This window comes from Triturus cristatus, chromosome 3_1, assembly GCF_964204655.1.
Source record: "Triturus cristatus chromosome 3_1, aTriCri1.1, whole genome shotgun sequence".
Lineage (NCBI taxonomy): Eukaryota > Metazoa > Chordata > Amphibia > Caudata > Salamandridae > Triturus > Triturus cristatus.
The window spans coordinates 864,018,818-864,040,859 of record NC_140583.1 but is presented as its reverse complement, the minus strand read 5'-3'; the positions used below and the strand labels follow the sequence as shown (position 1 = coordinate 864,040,859).

At 46.6% G+C, this 22,042-nt stretch overlaps 1 protein-coding gene across 4 annotated transcripts in view; it reads left to right on the top strand.

Moving 5' to 3' along the window:
• The window catches only part of DYNC1I2 (dynein cytoplasmic 1 intermediate chain 2), a 338,688-nt gene that overhangs the window by 116,986 nt on the left and 199,660 nt on the right, over positions 1 to 22,042 (top strand). For all 4 annotated transcript variants that reach the window (XM_085645306.1, XM_085645305.1, XM_085645304.1 and 1 more), the window contains exon 4: positions 18,463 to 18,553. In XM_085645306.1, the coding sequence (XP_085501432.1) occupies positions 18,463 to 18,553 (91 nt within the window). The remainder of the gene's footprint in view (positions 1 to 18,462; positions 18,554 to 22,042) is intronic.

The window sequence follows — 22,042 nt, the reverse complement described above, 5'->3', positions numbered from 1 at the left end:
TGTGAGGACTCACCTGGACTGATAGTCCATAGACTCGATGTGAAAATCCTGTATAGTCTGAATATTCTAGATGGTTTTAATCTAATCCAATAAAAGAGAAGAAGGGCTCAGTTGAGAGCACATAGGTGTTCCTACATGTTCCTCCTGACCCATGAACTGCCTCTATAGAAGAATGGGTTATATTTGTTCTGGTTGCTCCTTTAGCTGTAGTATGGCATTTGTTGAAAGTGAATGGCCCTTGACTGGATGAGTGGTGCCTTCCATGACCGGTCTGTACAAAACCTTCGCAGGTAATGACTTGTACAGAAAAGTCTGTGATTTTATTTTTAGAGTTTCGAGGTACTTAAGTATTTAACTCTATTCTTTCACAAAGGGACTCCCAAATTATCATTCTAGTGCTATGGGCGAGTTCTAAAGAGGTTACATTTCCCAGCTTGTCATGAGTCTTCAGTAAGACACTTGGCCCATTTTTACAAACTTTGAGCAATTAGGATAGCCCACAGGGCGTACAGCCCCCTGGTCACAAACTCCCTTTATTTTGGGGTCAACAATAGTGACTATGGGCTTGACACTGCCATTGACAGTGTTTTCCTTAATGGGCAGGCCAGATAAGTAGTTTTTGATAAGCGTTCTGTGATTTAAAGACCTTTTTTCAGATTTTTGACATACTTAAGGGCAGTGCGTTGGAAGTAATTCACTGGTGTTAGTAACTTGTCTGGGGCATGCTGCCTACGTGTTAATACATACATCTTTATCTTTTTGAGCCATTCCTGCACATAAACAGCTACCCTGGCCATGTGCACCCATTCAGGAGGCTTAGGATGCTGCAGGTCTTCAGGATTAAACATGTAGTTAGCATTTGAGGGCCCCTGGCTGTCAGGCGCATTCAGCTCTGCTTTTACAGTTTTACATTTCCATTTCCTTTATTTTTCTTTTCTATTGAAGGTATTGGATCGCTTTACAGGAGCACCAGTTACATTACACAAGGTCACATTCATTTTTAGGGTAGGGAAGGGGAGGTGACGTGATTTGCCCAGAATCTCAAGATATTGAGTAGACGCCGAGACCTGAACCTGGTTCCCCATTTTCAAAGTCGGCAGCTCTGGACTTGATACCACATTCTCATCCTCTCTTTCTTTGGTTTATTGGAAGTATATCCGTGACAAAGCTTTGCACATTCCTGCACTTGCCTGTGAGATTCTTCTTTCTTGGCTTTGGCATTACTGTAACCTAATTCATTATCCTCCTTTGTCTCATCCTTACTGCTTCTGCGGCACCTCGATTTGTGTTGTGTTTGGGCACGGCTTGTGTATGAGATACGCTCATTTTCGAAATAAAATAATTCTGTGGAGTTTTTCCAAGTAATCCTGAGAGGAGCCTGAAAGCTCAGTTTATTCCTTTCTAACCAATGGATCAGCACCCAAAATGGGCCTGATAGGGTTTTACTGATTTTCTTCCTTTTAACTGGATATTCCTCTCACAACACTACTTAGTCATCACTTCTGGATGAGAGATTGATCACAAGTCCCTTTCTGCGATTTGCTGAGGCAAGCATGCAACTTTTGGATTTGCATGTAAAGACACCCCAGTCCAAGAGATGATGCGGCCTGGATCAACTTTTGCAACAAATCCCCCACCCCCTCTCAAGTTCCTCTTCCTGGGATTTGGAGGGACTAATTTCCCCTTCTGAGGAGTCCCCAGGCATGGCCATAGTCTCAGTAAAAAGCTTGTGCAGTCTTAGTATGAGCCCTTTAGATGAACAAATGCTATTTATCAAAACTGTTCTTTTCTAGCACTAAGGTAAATTGTGTTCAACTTTTGAAGTAAATTTATATTGCTTTTCTTTTCTTGTGTCTTCTGATAACAATAACAGTATTGCTCTTGTGGCATGGGCTACATTGATGTAAGAGTAAACCTGTGCGCCAGAGGCACAAACAGAAATTATGCCTGTTGCCTTCCATGGTTTGCAGCTTCATATCTGCGACTCCTATCTTGATGCAGGAAATAAAACGGACTAGCTTAATTGCGACCTTCTCAGAACCATAAAACTCTAGATGTGTACGCAATGTCTAACTCTTTTGTCAAGTTCCAAAGTGTTCCCTTTTGTTTGGATATGCTTTCATATTAATAGATAAGTTGTTTCTTGAGGGATAATATGTAGGGGGTTCCAGGTCTACAGGTTGCATGCATTACCACAGCATGGGCATCCTTAAATTTAGGCATGCAATATAGTTGGATCAAACTTTTTGACTGCTGGCTCCTTGCTTGTAGAACTTCCCAAGCAGTTAATTTCACAGTCGATGCTCATTCCTTGGAGCACTTTAAAACGGTTTTTAAATTACACTTATTTGATGTTCAACTGTATTTTGGGCCATAGCATGGTCTACCATTACATTTCTGCTGCTGAATGTTTTTTTTCTTCAGGTCATTGTATTTTGTAATTTTCTTTTTATGAAGTACGATAAAAAGTTATGTTTTTCACAATGCCCCACTATCCCTTTGGTCAGGGTAAGTCTTTACAGATCGTGATTAAACCTATGCAATTGAACATTGGCCCCACCTCAAAAAATGGAAGCCTGACCAATTAGGCCATTTCTGCTCTGTACAGGAACACAAGCAGCATGTGCTTTGGCCTATTCTGGTCTGTCGGAACAGTCTTGGTGGACGCGGGGTAATCAGGTTACTTGGCTACATTTGTAAGAATATGAGTCCTTTTTTTTTTGTTTTGATGCCATTGTTACCGGGGACTGATAACTGAATACTAAGTACAACCTTTTCAGCAGTTGATCCTCCAAGATGTGAAGCAGAGTGTTTCAAAGGTTCCTCAAGGGAGTTGGGGGCTTAGAGGCTTGTAAACTGTTATGGAACAACCGTTATTCTAAAAGTGAGGCAAGCCGGCTTATTTCTACTTTAACAAGTTACTCATTTAATGTTCCCTTGAGCTGTGAGATCTCTCAGTGGGTGGATGGGCGCACTGGACAGCAGGGATGCTGTCACTGCAACGATTGAGCAAATGCAAGCATGTCATGTCCTGTTTTGAATGTGCTCCATGGTTCTGGGCACCTTACATTCAAATTCTGTGCTTTTTGCATAACTCGAGCCCACAACCCTACGCAAGATCAGTTTACCACCCCGGCCCACCCATCAGGTCATGAAGGTAGAGAAAGGCTGCAGTCACCAAAGTGGTGGCAAGAGGGATTAAAGCTGGGGCACAGTGCTTTGTCGTCAGAATTGGCCACTCATGCTTCCTCCCGACCAACTAACTAGGATGTGACCGGACACTGTTCAGTTGTAGTCTTAAACTTTACAATGGGAGCATGTATTCCGGCCCGAATGCATGCTGCCATTTTGAAACAGGAGGTGCAGTTCATCCCTGCACCCCATAGGTGCCTGTCACTGGGTACAGGGATCAACTGAGGGGCACGGCCTCCAACCGGAGGCTATGCACCCATGGGGGCCCTGCTGAGGGGCCCCCAAAGTCATGTACCGACAGCCTTTCTGTGTCAGAAAGGTCGGCACGGAAAGGCTGCTGAAACCCGACATCATAATCCCAAGGGCAGAAAGAGCCGCTCTTGGGATTACGGACAGTATTCCGACTGGCGGACTGGCTCTCCAAGCCCGTCAGAAGCCAGTTGGGATGGCTGGTCGGATTCCTTTCCGACCGCCTCTATTGTAATGAGGTGGGCGGAAAGGAATCTGACCGGCAAATTACGATGCTGTCTGAAAGGCTCCGACCAAATGCCGGAGCCTTTTCCGACTGCATCGTAATCAGACCCTTAGTTGTAACTCAACAAAAATTCACAGTCCTGAGTCAGCAGGGATGTCAATATGCAAGGGAACAGTATACATAAGAATACACTAGGATACAAGCATACTAAATGAGGGCATCATTCATGAATAAATAATCTTCTTATGTCCACCGCAAAGGCAAGTAGGCTACATAACGTTCTGACATTTCTCAGGGTGGTGTGAAGTGGGAAGAAATAAAAAATAAAGCAATATGCAACTGGATAAATATAACAAACTCCAGAAGCAGCAAACCAGGACTGCATGGACAATAGCAAAGATATGATAGTATACATGGGACCACAGGCAAGAATTTTCCATGTAGCATTGAGTTGATAGGGTGTGTAGAGACAGGGCATTCCTGTTGGTCAAACACATAGTGCCCCACATGCAGGCAACAGACACCTGATGATCCCCTGAGTTTACGTAAGAACTTATATTCAAACTATCCCATGTGTGTTATTTTATAAGATTAGGTGCCTGGTGGAATTTCCTTTTATTTGGTTAATTTTGACCCTGTCCCCTTGGTTTAGAACTGTTGTTCTCTTATTGTGTGTGGTTCGAGGACGGCATTCTACCTATGGACAGAGCTCTCCCACCAGTTGGTAGACATTCGATGGGTCGTTTAAATAGAACAGGCAGGGGTAGAAGTAATTTATCTTCTTGGAGTAGCATCTCTTATAGTCCTCACTGCCGAACTTTGCAGAATCTGCAGTTTTAGAATCTTTGATGTAGAGGTCGTGCCCTGATTTATGAGCTCAATAGGGCTCTACTTAAAGTGAATATATATTTCTCAGGCCACTTTATGTGAAAGATGATGGCTTTGTAGGTGAAATGACTGCATTAGCTTGGCTGCCTTGATACATTGTGTGAACAAAGTTTTGACCTTGCCTTTAGATTTAGATTTACCTTTAAACTAGAAAGGAGCTCTTGATTTTATTTCTTTTAAGAGTCGGGTTTATCACTAAGAACACAGACTTACCCTCATTGAGACTCAAAAAGTTGGAGTCCATCTATTTGTTTTATGAAACTGAAGACCTCGATATCTACTTGCTGCCAATTCCATTATGGCTAGATTTGTTAATCAACACTTGTGTATCGTAAGCATAGTTGTGAAATTTAACATTGAGTGGAGCATACGATGTCTTGTTTGAGGTTTAATATAAACATTAAACAATAGCAGGGACACAAAGATGAAAACCTTTCCACTGCTGCCTCCAACAACTCATCGCTCTCATTCTTTGAATAAGGAAAGCTGTGATCAAGGATGTTGAAGGCCACCAATAGGTCCAAAACATTAACAGGGCAATGCCTCCTAGATCCTTGGTATCAACGATGATAGTAAGCAAATTAGGAAGGGCAGTCTAAGTCTCTCTCCTCAGGTTAAAGCTTAATTGCTAGGGTGGTAAAGGGTTTCTCGATTTAATTTAAAATTGATATTTTATTGTACTAAAACGTTATGTGTAATATAGGGGCTAACAGCAGCCCTCTTCATCCATTGGTCTGCTGTACTGTTTTCTTCAGCCCCCTGCAGCATGGGGCTGTAGGATTTTCTCCCTTCAATCAGCCATTGGCTAAATTCACCGTATTATTGGCAGCCTTCAATGCTAGGGAATTCTCTGACAATGTATGCTTTTTAGGTCTCGCCTTGGCAGCGCGCATGCGCTGCTCTAGGAGGGCCTTTAGCCATCGGTCTGCTCATTTTCAAGCACACACTCGTGCTTGTGGCGGCATCCACCTTGCGGGAGCGAGCAGCGGCGCGCCACAAGCACGAGTGCAGTGCTTGAAAATGAGCAGACTGCTCTACCAAGCGTGCACGTGCGCACCACTCGCAGGCTCACCTCCTGCTCCCCCTCTCTCTCTCGCACGCCCCACTCATACTTGTTAAACCAACAAAAAAACAACGGCCATAAAGAAGGCTATGTGTTAAGTCAGAGTACCTAATTTCTGCCCATAAGGACGCAGATACCAGACGGTCACCTAAGCTTCAAAACTACATTCCTCAACTCCTACTAAAACACATACGTCCAAGTCCTTCCCCTTTCATCCTTCACAGTGTCAGTCATCCCATGTCAAAAGCCCACTTAGAACCCTTGCTCTATCTGCATGCCCCATACACAGTCCCAGACTAATCTCACCAAACCCTTATGCACACACCTAAATGCATCACAGAATCAAAGGCCAACCAATTGGCGGTGTGTCATTCTCAGCAACACACTTCTGCATCTTTCACTTCTAGGCATTTGCTCCCTCACTCTCCTCTACTTATGACCGCATATTCTGCAGAACCAACTGTATACGTCCATGCAACAGCTGTGACTACATTTACCACATGCAAGCATGTGCTAACCCAGCTCTTCTAGCCCAGCAAGCTGAGTCCTGAGTTTTCCAGCGCTGTGAAGCAATGCATACTCCGTCAGACCTGATATGTGCAGTAATGCACACTTCAGACATACCTATGCCTCGCACCCAGACACACAAGAAGTGTTAAGTGGCCGTCCCATCGATGGAATATACAACCTTTACGTTTGCAGATGTCAACCAAAACATGTTGTTTCAAGCGTATCAAAAGTTACTAAGAATGTGGCTTGGTGTTGCTGCGCTGTGGATAACCTTTGTAAAGCTAGACTGATAACCTTTAAACTGCTTATTGTATTTAGTTGTTAATGAGGTAGTAAGGAGGTTAAACCTTTATCAAGGCAGAGTTAACTGGCACAGAGGACACAATAATTACGTAATACTATCAAAAATTGTGCCACATAATTTGGCATTTCGTTTTGTATAATTTACCTAACCCTGCTGCTTAAATGGGTCTTCCTTTGCCGCATAATTCCACTGGCCTGGATCTTATCCACACGGGTGTGCAAAAGTAGAGGTGTGCACAACAGGGGTTGCCTCCTCCGGGCATTCTCTGTGTGGCTCATTTCATGTCGTAGAGCTGCTCCTTGTGTCAGTCCCTGCTGCTGTGACACCTCTGGAGCCAGAATACATCTCAACGCCGCCCTCTGTGCTCCCGGCGGCTTTGGTCAGAAGGATGTCCGGTGTCAACATTGGCACTCTTTTCTTGTGGACAGACTCCGCCAACTACCAATGAAAACTCGAGTCACAGTATTTGGAACTACTGTTAACATTTTGTTCTGTTGTTGACACACTGACCTTAATTTATGCAGGCACGCCATGTCAGAGAAGCGTTCGGAATCTTTTATTAATGCAAGTGTGAGGTCTGGCTTTCACCCAGGTATGAAGACGTTCCGTGAAACCCGGCACTAGCTACAGGCTACATCAGGGCTGGGGTTTCTTTTATGTACAGTCCGTCCTGTGGTGAGGGTGTATATTATGTTATTTAGGCTTCTAAAGCGCACTGTTACCCAAGGATGTCCTGGTGCTGAGCACTTTCTACCTGGTACCCTTGCCCCTGAGCCCAGACTGAGACTAAACTGAGAACAACCAAGTTGTCAGACCTTTCCTAAACGAGAGAAGCTCCGTTGCAGTCCTTAGATGTAAAGGAAGGTCGTTCCAGGCGTTGGTGGCTCCTTCGACAAAACTCCTTCCGCCCCAGTTAACCTTTTTAGCTCTAGGAACAATCACCCGCTTTGCTTCCAATGAGCGCAGCATTCTCCCAGGGACATACCATTGAATGCGCTTTTTTAGGTCATCAGGGCCGATCCCCCTCAGGGACTTAAAGCCCGTACAGAGGGCCTTGAATTGAGCTTGTTGTTTTATCGGGAGCCAGTGAAGGTAACGTAGGCCATTTCTGACCGAACTAAACCTAGGAATGCCAGTAAGCAGCCTAGCCGCCGCATTCTGCACCATCTGTAACCAGTTTAGATGCTTCTTGTGAATGGTCAGGTACAGGCTGTTACTATAATCCAGACGGGACAGAATGAGGGCTGAGACAACTGTTCTAAAACTTTCTTCAGCGAGGAAGAATTTTATTTTCCTCAGGGTTCTCAGGATGAAAAAGCTTGTTTTTTTTTTTTTTTTTTTTTTTTAATTTTTAAAAACCTTTATTCGGATATTTCAAATACACAGCTATTCAGCCGACAACCCGGAGGTTCGGCAGCTCGTCAATCAACATATGTAGTCTTCTATAGCTGTCATGCAGGAGAGAAAAAAGGTTTCAATTTTTAAAGAAAAACATAACGAGCAAGGCAATATACATCATGTGTTCGCGTCAGATCCCACCGATGAGGCGGCCCCATGTCCACCATCAGATCAGCCCTCAAGTGTGGAGGGGAGGGAGAGGCAGAGGCACTAACTTTCTATCAGATTTCATCCGCAAAACTCAAGTCGGAAGTGGGGCTAGGGGGAAAGGTGCTCCTCTGGCGGGTCAGTGGCAGGAGGCAGGCAGATGTACCCCCTATACTGGTTCCACCCCCCCCACACCTTGTGCCATTTCTTGGGCCTCCCCCGTGCACAATACACTGTTTTCTCCCGAAACATGCACCAGTCCATGTTGTTCTTCCATGCATCCAGGGTGGGCGGGCTAGGGGATCCCCACAATCGTGCAATATCCCGCTTGGCCACCATATTACCAAGGGTCACCCATTGAGTCTGCGCAGCATCGTAGTCTGTAGGGCCCCACACGTTCAAGAGACAGCGCCGCGCCTCTGAGTGCAACACAATACCCGTGACCTCCTGCATCACAACATGAATCTGCTTCCACAATTCCGCAATCACACCACACTCCCATATAATGTGCAGAAAGGTGCCCACCATCCCACAGCCCCTCTTACACAGCCCGTCCTCGGAGAAACCCATGTGGACCAACCGGGGGCCAGTGACATAGACTCTGTGGAGTATCTTAAGCTGGACCAGCCGCAGCCTGGCGGGGATGGCAACCTCTTTCGGGGAGGAGACAGCGCACTGCCAGTCCTCATCGTCCAGCTCAAGACCGTCTCTAGTCCACTGGTCTCGCACCCCCAGGAGGAGATCGGTACGGACGTTCACCAGCTTCTTGTAAATGAGAGAGATTGTGCTCTCCGGCACATGGCCGTCCAAGATCCGGTCCTCCAACGGAGAGGATTCGGGCACCTTCTCCCCCTCAACGAGGACCGACCGCAGCGCATGACGTACCTGCGCGTATCGGAAGTATTCCGTGCCCTCTAGCGCATATTCCGTCTGCAGCTCTGTAAACGACTTAATCCGCCCCTTGGCCAGCATGTCCCCCACCCTGGAGATACCAATCAGGTCCCATTTGTCGAAACCCTTAGAGTTCCAGAGTTTCCCCAGCATGTCCGAGTCAAACAGCGGAGTGGCCAGTGTGAGTCTATCCTTCCACCCCAGGGAGTTCGTGACTGCCTTCCACACGTGCACCGCCACCCCGGTCGGCCCCGTGAGGGATCCAGCCGGGGCCCTTGAATAAAGTGCTCTATAGTAGCCACCACCCCGCAACAACCACCGGTCCATAGCGAAGCCGGGGCTAAGCGCAGGACCGTAGACTCCGTGGTTGACTGCGCTCAGTTGGGAGGCCCAATAGTATCTCCGGATGTCGGGAAGCGCGATACCCCCGTCATACCAAGGGAGAGTTAGTTTTGCTATCGCTATACGCGGGCGGCCGTCCCACAGCAGCGAACGCTGTAGACTCTCAACCTCCCGAAAGTAACTGGCCGGGACCAGCTCCTGGGTGTTCTGCAGGGCATAGAGAAAGCGGGGAAGCGACATCATTTTAAAGAGCGCCGCACGACCGAGGAGGGAAAGCGGCAGCCGCCTCCAGCCTGCCACGTCCCGCCGCAGGCGCGCCAACGGAGGGAGCAGGTTTCGCTCATAGCGTACCGTGGGGTCGGCTGAAATATAGATCCCAAGATACTGAAAGCCCTCCCGGGCGATCTGGATCGGGCAATTCCGCGGGGGAACCGGAGCGTCTCCACACAGGGCGTACAGGTATGACTTACCCCAGTTGATGGTGAGCCCCGAGTTCCTCCCGAAGGAAGTCAAGATGTCGCAGACAACTATAAGGGACTTCCGGGGTGAGGTAAGATAGAGCAGAATGTCGTCGGCATAGAGGGAAATGCGGTCCTCGTGATCGGGGGACCAGCGAATCCCCCTCACGTCTGGGTGCCACCGTATCCATGCCGCTAGCGGCTCAAGGGCGAGAGCGAACAACAGCGGCGAGAGGGGACAACCCTGCCTGGTACCCCTTCCCAAGTCGAAGGGATTGGAGGCCCTCCCGTTAACCGCAACTTTGGCGAGAGGTCCTTCGTATAAGAGCCTCACCCAGCCCACAAATCCGGGCCCGAAGCCGAACTTCGCGAGCGCGGCCCACAAATATGCCCACTCAACCGTGTCGAACGCCATCGTTGCGTCGAGCGCCGCCACCACGGCCGGTTCCCGCATCGTCCCGACCCTTGCGATCACACCATGAATGCGCCTAAGATTCAACGCAGTATTCCGATGTGGGATGAATCCAGATTGGTCGGGGTGGATCAGGTCACCGATCACCCTGACTAGCCGGTTCGCGAGGATTTTAGCAAGGATCTTCGGCTCAGCGTTAATGAGCGAGATCGGCCGGTATGAACTGCACCTGTCTCTAGGCTTGCCATCTTTATGGATGACCACGATCATTGCCAGGCGCTGGTCGAGCGGGAGGGAACCCGTCGCCCGCGCCTCCACAAACATGGCTCGTAGATGCGGAGCGATCTTGTCCGGCTGGAGTTTGTAGAGCTCAATGGGCAGACCATTCGGACCCGAGGCCTTGCCCGGACGCAAAGAACGGATCGCCCCCGCAATCTCATCGACCGTGATGTCGCCATCAAGGTCGTCCCTGTCCACGTCGGAGAGGCAAGGCAGGGCGAGATCGCGCAGGAGCGCACACGAGTCCTCCACAGGCCTGTCCGACACGGATGTATAGACCGTGCGGAAGTAATCCGCAAAGCACTGGACTATGTCCTCCGGCTCCGTGACCAGGACGCCAGCCTCCGTCACTAGGTCCGGCACCACTCGATTGACCCTCTCCTTCTTGTCCAGCCACGCGATCAATTTCCCGGCCTCGTCCCCGACGTCGTACAGACGGCCCCGCTGTTCCCTACTCAGAGCCTTGGCTGCGTCAGTCACGAGGGCCCTGTACTCCGATTGCTTAAGGCTCAATTCGTGCAGCGCCTCCTCCGCGACCTCACCCTCCAGGGCCAGCCCTAGGTCTGCGATCTCCGCCTCAAGCTGGGCGACCTCCGCGTCCCTCCGACGCTTGGCCGCTGTAATCAAGGAGAGGGCCTCACCCCGAATCACGGTTTTGAATGCTTCCCACAAGGACACCGCCGACGTGACCGAACCGAGGTTTTCTTGAAAATAACGGTCGATCGCCTTAAGTACCTCACTACGAGTCACAGGGTCTCTAAGATGCCACGGGTTAATTGGGGCCACCCTACCACCCACTCCTCTGGTAACATCCATACAGATCCACACCGGAGAATGGTCAGAAATACCTCGTGCCATGTGCCTGGCCTCAGAGACACTGGAAGCGTGTGCAGCCAGAGTAAGGACATAATCAATTCTGGAGAGACTGCCATGCGCACCTGAGTGGAAAGTGTACTGCCGTTGTGTGGGATGCAACATTCTCCAACAATCAACCAGCCCTAGGGTATCCATGAAATCAGGAAGCCACTTCTGAGCCCCCCCCGAAATCCTCTGCGGGTGCCTGTCAAGCAGGCCTGAGCCGACCGCATTAAAGTCACCACCCACCACCAACACGCCCTCTGGGAGATCCAGTAATGTCCTCTCTAAGTCCGCTAGGGTAGTGGGCTGCAATGCAGGGGGGACATAAACCGACACCAGGACCAGCGTCCTGCCCTCCCACCGTCCCGCTACTGCCGCGAAGCGCCCCCTATCGTCTACGGTAGTAGAATCAACCTCAAATGGGAGAGAGGACCTGACTAGTATTCCCGCCCCTCTGGAACCCGAGGTGAACCCGGAATGCGCAACAAACTTATAGCCTTTACGATTGAGTGCATGGCACGTGTTGCCAATCAAGTGCGTCTCTTGCAAGAGGACAATATCAGGGGCACATCTCTTCAGAAATTGCAGTACAATCCCACGCTTAATACGATCCCCCAGGCCATTCACATTCCAACTGAGTATTTTGAGGCCCCTACCCCCCATCCCAGCATGTAAGGAGACCACCACCACCCACGTGGAACCCGACCCGAACCACAGGAGCTTGCATCATGACGCCTTGCAGAACCACAAACAACAACAACCCCAACAATAAACCCCACCCACCCCCCACCCTGCACCCCTGCGTAAGCTCTAAAGTGCCCCCCAACTTGCAGTGTGCCTGTCGCCCCTTATAAAACTAGTCTACGGAAAGAACCCCAGAGGAGGAAAAGCTCCCCTACTGCCCCCGCCACCCCCCGGACTATCAACCTCCCGGAGGGATCGGAGTCGTGGTACTTAAGTCCCGGTTCAATGTTCGTCACCGGCACCATCTGCGCCACCAGAGCGTTCCACGCCAGGCCGCCCTTGGGGCAGAGTGTCCAACCAGTCTCCGACCATGTCGGGTGCCTCAAAAAAGAAAGTTCGCTCTTCGAACACCACCCGCAACCTTGCAGGAAAGAGCATGGCATATTTTAGTCCCATCTCACGCAGTCTTCTCTTGACCGCCATGAAGCCTTGCCGCTGCTTTTGCACCATCTGAGTGAAGTCCGGATAAAAGCTTACAGTAGTGTTCTGGAATGGCAGCGGGCCGGCCATCCGCGATGCTTGTAGTATGGCATCTCGATCCCTGAAATTAAAGATCCGGGCGACAATCGGCCTTGGTGGGGCCCCCACCTTGGGCCTCCCGCCAGGAACTCTATGGGCCCGTTCGACGGTAAAGAACTTGCTAAGGCCTTTGGGTGCATGAAAAAGCTTGTTGACACGACCCCACTGACCTGGTCCCCAAATGTAAGTGTATTGTCCATGATCACCCTCAAGTTCTTGACTTTCCGCGATGGGAGTGGGGGGTTGCCCATATCACTGGGCCACCATGCTGGAGACCAGAGGTTGGGGTTGTTCCCAAAAATAATCACCTCTGTTTTGCCTGCATTTAACTTCAAGCAGTTGGCACACATCCAGCCAGTTACTGCTAACATGCAGTCATGACAGCTAGGGGCCATTTCCACTTCTTTGCCCCGCTGAAGGGACAGAACGATTTGGGTATCGTCAGCATAAGAGGTTAGTAATAGCCCAAAGGATCTTATGAGGGCAGCCAGCGGGCTTACATATATATTGAAAAGCGTTGGACTGAGGGATGACCCCTGCGGCACTCCACAGGGCAGGGAGAACGGTTTAGATCTATCCCTTCCTAAATCCACCGTTTGTACTCTGTCGGCCAGAAATGATTTCAGTAGGTTCCAGGCCTTTCCCTGTACCCCGCCTTCGATAGACGGCCCATCAACACATCATGATGGACCGTATCGAAGGCTGCCAACAAATCCAGCATAATCAAGATGGCTGAGCCTCCCTGGTCCACTGCCTCATGGACCTCCTCCGTGGCTTTGATCAATGCTAGCTCAGTGCTGTGTCCCGCGTGGAACCCATACTGAGAAGGATCCAGCGTATTGTTGTTTTCAAAGAAAAGACTAAGTTGCATGTTAATAGCCTTCTCCAATATTTCCTCTGGTAAAGGGAGTCGGGAGATGGGTCTATAGCTGTTAGGGTCACTGGGCTCCAGCTTAGGTTTTTTAATCAGTGGCAGAATTGAGGCAGTATTCCATGCTATAGGATAATGGCCTACCTCAAGTATGAGGTTCAATAGGGGGGTAAGGGTGTTAACAATGACCTCCGGGGAGTTTTCAATTACTGCAGCCGGACAAGGGTCCACAGGGGAACCAGAGCGGCATCCCATCAGCAGATTCGTAACCTCCATGGTCTCCAGTGGGGTAAACCGGTCTAACGTGGAAGAGTTGTTAATTACATTTATCCCGACTGCCAGATCCCTGGCCTCACCCTGTTTGCTGAATGAGTAGAAGATGACCTCTACTTTATTCAGAAAAAAGAGGCTAGAGCATCACAGAAAGCTGGACTGCTGTGAGTAATCAGTTTACGGGGGTTCATGAGATTGGTCACAGTTCTGGAGAGCTCCTTTGCAGAGGATTTACCCTCAGTGATCTGTTCGGAAAAATGGGCCTTTTTTGCTTCCTGAAGTGATTTTTTTTATAGATTTTGAGGCTAGCTTTGTATGCTTCCTTAATGGCCAAGCTGTACCCTTTCCTCAATAGCCGCTCCACTCTCTTACAGTCTGTTTTGTGCTTCTGTAGGTTATGAGTAAACCAAGGGGCAGAGGGAAGACCACGTCTCGGGGTACACCATTTGATTGGGGCCAATTTGTTGCAGGCGGTATTAATCCAGTTCGCGTAGGCCGCCGTGTCCGCCTCTATATTACTGGGAAGATTTGGGACTCAACTTAGCAGGGCCTTATCTTGGTTGACTCCGTCAATTTTTTTCCAAGCCCGAATGGCTATCTTTTCCATGGGCTTTGATTTGGATAGTTTGAGGGGTGTCTGAGAGTTAGTGAAAATGATAGCGGCATGATCTGTCCAGGGAAGTGGCAGTACCTCTGATACAGAGAGATTGGTGGAATTAGTAGAACATCCAGGGTGTGTCCGGCCACAAGAGTCGGGCGTTCTACCCGCTGTACAAGGTCCCCTCCCATCATAATATGCGCCAGTCTTGAGGTATCTGGGTCAGTGGGGTCCTCAAGGTAGAAATTGAAGTCTCCCAGAATTGTGAAGGCTTTAGCACATAACCCATCCTCCAACAACGACCCAATGGAGTCCAAGAAACCACCTTTGGGGCCAGGGGGCCGGTAAATGAGCATGGCTCTAAACGTATCTTGTGGCGCGAATCGCACACTGACTGACAATGCCTCACAGGCTATATTAGAGGCAGTCTCGAATGAGGGCACTAGGCTCTTGTGATAAATAACAGCCAGCCCTCCCCCTTCCTTAAATGTCTGTCCAGCATGTGGCAAAGGAAGTCTGGGGGAGAAGCGTTAACAATGTCTGGCCACGAGGCGCTATCCGTCCAGGACTCTGTAATGAAAGCCATCTTGATGTTGTGTTCCTCTATGAACAGTGAGCATTCCACGCTGTGTTTAACCAGTGATCTGGCGTTCAGAAGAAGGCATTTAAACTCAGGAACAGTTATCGGCTTCCCTAAACCATATTTATCACTGGAGGGAGGCTTACAAGAGAGCGCCAGGATATGGGGGAGTGGACAATGGCAGTTGGCAGCAGGTTTTACACACGGCAGAAATCTGGGACAGCGCGCCCTACCCCCCCAATGGGTCCAGTCTCCTCAAGGTATCGTTTCTGCGTGTGCCCTTTTTTCGGTGATCTGTGTCTGTAAGTTTTACGTGTATGCCAAGTGGTCATAGATATTTGGTAGGGGGCTTGCAAGGGTGCTGATTGTGTTGAAGTGTGACACCACGGTTTCCATCCTCATAATGTAAAGCAACCATTGCTCCCTAGGAATTAGCTGGCATAGCCTAAAAGCCAAACCTTCTGTTTCTGCTTTTCAGCGGCGCTAGACCCTACAGCTTTAACAGTCATCTGATCACTGTGGATTTTACGTGTGAGCGCGTAAACTCCAGATACTTGAGCAAGAAGAGAATGTTATTCTCTTGGAGGGCCTTGTTAGGCCAAATGTCCTATAGTGTCACTTAAGCTGATGTCACCGGTATGCTAATTAGTTGTTTTGAAATCTAAAAACTCCTACCTCTATTTTTGTCACAGCATGTTGTCAAGTATGGAGTTGGTGGATGCCGCACACTCTGATGGGGAGCCCTCCCCTTTAAATTCCTCCTAGTCAAGCGCTTTACCCTTAGTCATCAGAGAAAGGATCATGAAATTATTATTATTTTTTATGTGCCCATGCTTGAGGCACAAAGTGGCAATTATCGATAATTTTCCTTACTCAGTAAGAGCCCATGGTGTCTGTAGTAGTTACCATTACTTTAGTCCTTCACGGGTGAAATCTCTTTCTTCTCAAAATGTGTTTTTATGGACACCAGGGGCCCTAGTGGGACTGCCCCTGCAGCGTGTACTGCACCTGCAGCGTGTACTGCACTAGTTCAGCACAGGACACACCAACTTCTAAACCCTGGTTGTGCTCCGTAGGAGGGGTGACAAGACATTATTTTTCCCTTCTCTGTGTCTCTAGACACATTTGTTCTGCTAAACAACGTGTTTTCGCTGGTTTGCCAAGGAGTGTTTATGTAAGTCCCTTAGCAGTGAGATGCTGGTATTTGCATCTGAAAGACTTTCTTTTCCCCCTCAACCAGTGGGCTGTTTAACCCGTAAATGCCTACAAGAAAACAAGCATTGGCATAGCCAATAGGTCTTGCCTTTGGGACATTGAAAGTGTTTAGCCATGCAACAGTTGATGTTGTTGCACCAAGGATATTGTGCTGCATAACTAAATACTTATAAGGCCCCAAAGGCGAGACCTATTGGCTATGCCAATGCTTGTTACTTTTAGCCAGTTTTTTTTTTTTTTTAAGATTAAGTAGCGGCCAGCAGCTTCCCCAGCAAGAAAGTTTTGTAAAATCTCGACAAACAAAGCAAACATTGACAAAGATAAAAGGCAGGCGACCAACGCTATATCTTTAGGCTGTGGCAATGCCTGTTTCTTTATGCTATGATTGAAGAGTGGGAGGGATGATTTAAGGGATAATAGTACTCGTTTACAGCATCAGACCAGTGTCACACTTGGTACAGCGGCTTTGCTGCATTAGTCACAAGAAAGTGTCAAATTTGGTTAGCGGTGTTCGATAACACCCCAGTTCCCAGAGCTTGTACGAGAATGCACGTTGCTATTCTCAAGACATGCAACTTACAAACTACTATAATTCTCTACGCCACCAGTGAGTCTGAAGATCCTTTTTTAATATGCTCAAATACATTTATACTGCAAGGAATGCTAGCAGCCAAGTGGTTGTGTTCATTTAACTGCAGTGGCCAGCGTTTGTCCGGCAGATGGCAGTAGTAGTCTAAAGATAGTGCTTTCGAAACATGTTTTGTGTGAGGAAGAGATGACTCCGTTCTGGAAATTCAGGTCTTAATATTTGGTGTACTGTGAAAACCATTGTGTTTTTGATGTATAAACTAGTGTTTTTGATGTATAAACTTATTTCCTCGTCCTTTTTACACATATAGGTGTAAATGGTAAGCGTTCATCGCAAATGATCGCGTTTATAATTTTAATTTAGGATGAGCGTTTAGCATTTACATCTTAGTGGAAAACGTCTTTGAGGCTAGGCAGGCCAAGAGAAAAACCGTAGACACGAGGCGTGCTTCCTCTCTTTCAACTGTTCGTATCTAGCCTGAAATTATGATTAATGTACATTTATTTAAAGTGTGTTTAAACGTGTAAGCTTTGTACGACTAAAATGTTTCAAATACTTTTATTCAGACGCGTTCTATATTCGAAACGCTTCTAAGAACACAGATACAATTTGTTTGATTGTTGGAAAGTTGTTTTTATTTGACTTATTTTTTTTTTTTACCCAATGCACATTTTATGCATGAGACGAATATTGGCAAAGTATGCAAAAATAAGCTAATTTCGTGACCATAAAGTTTTTTGTTACTATTGCATGATGCAATTTTGTTATATATTCATTTCCAAAAGCATGCTGCTTTTTATGCATCAATTTCCAGACATATTCTCATTTTTTAAGACTCATTTACATGTTACATGTTACTTGGTATGCTTTAGGATAATTTTAAATATATTATTTAGTTAGGAATGGCCATTCACGTACACAAATCTGCACAGTAGGTTAAACAAATATGCATACCGAGGTAAAGTTTAAGATTAACTGTTTATATGACATTTTTGTGGAGCTTGTAAAAAAAATAAGGTAGTTTGCAGCTTTATTGAGTGTTGTAAAGTGCTGTTAATTCAATTAGCCCATAAAAAGAAGGGTTTAAAAAAAATTCTTACAAAAGTGCATACCCAGGCTTTGTTATGTGATACCCTCTTTGCAATGAATGCCCACTCTGAAGTCTCTGTATTTTTAACGGAGTGTAAACAGATTAGATTAGCAGTGATCATGGGTGCATAAATGTAGGTTCTACTTGTTGCCTTTTGGAGCTGTACGTATCCCCTTTGCTTCTCATTGTGGGCAAGAATTCCGCACAACTACCATATTGAAAATGGTCTCGCTAGACTGACAGACATCTGGAGTTACACAGTTACACACATGTTTTGAACACTTTTTTATGAGTCTCCATTTGAGTTGGGGTCCCAGTAGTTCTGAATAAAATGTCCTAATTAAGCTCCATTTTCTTTCCCTTGTAAAGGGAGTAAGTTAGTTTAGAAAGTGCTGATGTCTGAGAAGTATATTTGGTCTGAGTAGTTCAGTTCCCCATTAGATGCTAGTGTCAGGGTAGCCTGTATAACGGTCAAAGATCAAACATGATCATATCATAGTATTCATGTTTTCATTGTGAGACCCTAATGCATTAAAAACCATATAGAAATTTGCATGAAAAGCATGCCATTTTAACTTTGTCTTCTTCCCCCTTTTTTCTATTATTCATTTTCATCCATGTATCTTTTGTTTTTCCATCATTTTCTATTTTAATTTTACTGTTATTATGATTTCAAATACTTCATGTTGAATTGATTTGGAAACCTCATAAGCAGTGCAACCTCTACGAGTAGTAACAGCGGATACATGTCTGTTTCACTATTTAGTCCCTCCTCCAACGTCTCCATCTTCCAAATCTGTGAGCACTCCAAGTGAGGCAGGAAGTCAAGACTCCGGTGATGGCACCGTGGGAACCAGGTATGCTCATTCTACTTGTAATGCTGCTGTAAGGTAGCCGATGGTTTAGATGTGTGAATATTCTGAGAAACACAGTGAGCAATTTGTTTATGAAAAAAGCGCCATGTACAGAGTATGTCAAACTTCATTTGTTCTGTTGTTAACTCTTCATGTTCACTTTTTCAGGGCTTCTTCCAGTTATGTGACTTGCTGGAAAGATCATCAGCTGTTTATTGCATCCTTCCTTTACTAATCCTCACGAGGGTTATTCACAGAAAGGGGCTTTTATCTTATCGAGATTTACGGCTCATTTTTTATTCTTCTGCAGGCATCCTTAATTAACCCGAGCATAAAACGTTTTATATGTTAATGTTAAAGAGAGCAGCAATGGTTTAGTACATTTTATTAAGTAAGGAGTATACTTTTGTGGAAGTTACAGAACATTTCACGTTTTTTTAACTGAGGTTTTGTGCAGTCTTGAACTTCTCTGCGTACGCAAGCCAAGGAAACCGCTAAATTATTTCACAAAAGCTTGCAATTGTAAGACAAAGTGGTTTGTATGGAATGTTGGTAATCAGTGGAATCCATGCCTAACCTAGTGACAATAGAGGCACATTCTGATTACTCTAGTTTGAATGAAGACCTGAATCCGCATTGACTTACAAGAAATGGAAACCATCCTCTGAAAAGTGAAAGAAAACATTTTATTTAGACTTGAATGAAAGATATACATTGCTGTTTTATTGAGAGCTAAACACTTTTTAGGATGGCAACAGAAATTATTCTCGTGTGTTCTGCTCACAACCTGCTTCTTTTAAACCTGTGTAACAAAACGTGTGACTACCACATTTTGGTATAGTAGAACATACATGTAATTTACTTCCTTATAGAATACCACTTACACTCTTCAGGTGTGATTCTGCTTCCATGTAACCCGAGAAAAGTATGTCAGCAGTTTTTCTTCACAGTGCTGGATATGAGCATGGGATGGCGGTCCAAGTTGGGAAAATTGTGTCATGGAGGTTGTTGTACAATTTCAACCCTAAAGCCACACCTTTTGTGATGGTTTCAGAAGATACTGGCCTTAATAACCTCATGAATCCATGTAATCTGTGAGGTCTGGCTTATCAGCTTGAGATGTCCCCTAAAGGATTTCCTTTTCAAAGTTCTCACCTGCTGCATTATTTACCACAACTGCCTTAAAGAAGATGTAGTGTCAACTGAACGAGAAGAACAGGTTCTTCACATCAACCTTTTGCAACAGAAGGCTGTTTTACTGACATTAAAAGCTTTCCTACTGCCCATTTAAGGGAAGGCTGTCCAAGTTTCAGCAGGCAACACAGTTTTACACCTTCGAAGTATAAATTCAGAAAACTTCTTTATGACTGGATGTTCAACCGGTCCCATTTTTCTACTTTTCTGATGGATATTTCTAACCAGTGATTCGGTGCCTTAGAATATTCACCAGACTGGATCTGTATATTTTTTCATAGCAGTGCTCCTGTGTGCCGACCAGTGGCATCCTGCACTTCTGTATCGGATCCACACCTCCCTAAATGTGACAGAGCCAAGCTGCACATAAGTGCCATCCCTGCATACTGATGTAACTTCTTTATTTTTGCACCTTCAGGCGTGGATCCGGAGCTCTGCTCCCAAATTTTTCAGTTTCTTACCACTTCCAAACTTTTTTACAGTGTGAAAGGGAACACTGTCCCCACTAAAAATTACAGGTTTCAATCTATAAAGCAAACACAAGGAGATGATGGACTGAGAGCTAAAACTTTTCAGACACTCACCCCCCCAGTCACAGATCTGGGTTGAATCCATTATTGTTCTTTAGCTCACTTCGACACCTCAGTTCAGACCCAGCTATATGAAAATCAGTCTTGATCCTGTGCCTCATGGGAACAGTCCAGCCAGAACTGCCAATCCAGGTCTTCCCTGAACCAGAAACAAGCATCCTTGGGCTGGTTTCGGGTAACACCCCTCTTCAGCCAGGCTAGCTTGAATCCAGTGGCAAAGTGAGCAAGGGACGCACGTCTGGGCATACCCTGCGAAGAAAGCAAACACAAGGAGATGAAGCCATGACTGCAGAAAGTAGTTGTCAGTCACGGACCTATAAAAAATGTGTCTTTGGTGTCTGAGCTCGGGACCTGACTTAAATCATGTAAAAAGTGTGCGTTAATGCACCCGAAGGCGATTTGAAACTGGGAGGCAAACTTGTATGCCGCAGTCACAAGAAGATATCCTGGCCTTCACGTAGGTCCCTCTCCTCATCCCTCTCCAAGTCACAAGCCCGACTCAGTCCAGGGGCTGCTCCAGCGACTGTTCGACTTCGAGCTCAAAGTCATCCAGTAGATCAAAGTCAAAGTACTACATAAGAATACAAAGGGAGGACTTGACCCACCCCGCCATTCTGACTCCAAAGAGAAGGTGCGACGATGTAAGTAGCACTCCTTGGAGATCCCCGGCCTTGAAACTGATTTTTCAGTTGGACCCAATGCACCCTGATATTCTTGGGCCATCGTCCACCCCTCACGGCAAATTGAGGCCTTCAAAGAGGCTATGCTGCAAATTATCAATGTGCTTCCGGCTTCCTCTGGCATACCTTTGGGCCCACAGCACCTCAGAGGCCTCCAGTCAGTTTACCACAGACACATTTCTCCCCATCGTCGTCTGTCCCCTTGGAACTTATTAACAGCCTGTACTGACACTTTTGCAGACATCCACTCTGGCTCCATGGTCCATACTAGTTCAGCCACCTCAATGCTTGTGTCGACTCACCTGGTAGAGGATGATCCGGTGGTGACACCCATGTTGGACCCTGAACTAACACTGGCATGAGACTGGTCGATGTCGTACCAACAAAAAGCGCAACCAGTCGTCATGCAGCCTGACTCTAACCCTCTGCCTTTACGTTGTCCACAGCTACAAGCAGAAGCTTCATTAACTTTTTTTGTTCTGACTCTAATCTTGTTCCAGAGCAGGTTACACCCCAGTATTTTTACTTCTAACAAGGGGTTGTAACAAGATTCTTCATTAGACGGAATGGAGAGGAGAGTTACCTCCAACCCCTTGCCAATGGCCCTGCTGAATATAAGCTTCGACTGACTAAGGCTGACAATTGCAACCATCCAAGAATATGGCGTAATTTACCACTGAAAGATAGAGGCTGCCATAGTGTGGGGAACTTTCTGTTTCTATAAAGCAGTCTTTTTTTTTTTTTTTTTTTTTTTTTTTTAGGGGTCATTTCATACGACCGGCTGAAATTTGGTGTGAGAGGAGTGGTTTTAAGATTAAGAGTATAATTGGACTGGATTGATAAAGTTGTATGAAGATGGAATGGTGTGAGAACCCGAATGTATACCTCACCCGTCCTTCAGATATATTATTAGAATTTTTAAAGTGTATTTCGAGATCTGAAGAAGCAAATATAAAAATACACCAAGAAACACATGTATTCTTTTTTCAGGGTTGTTTTTGTTTCCCTTTTTCCTTTGTTTGGGTATT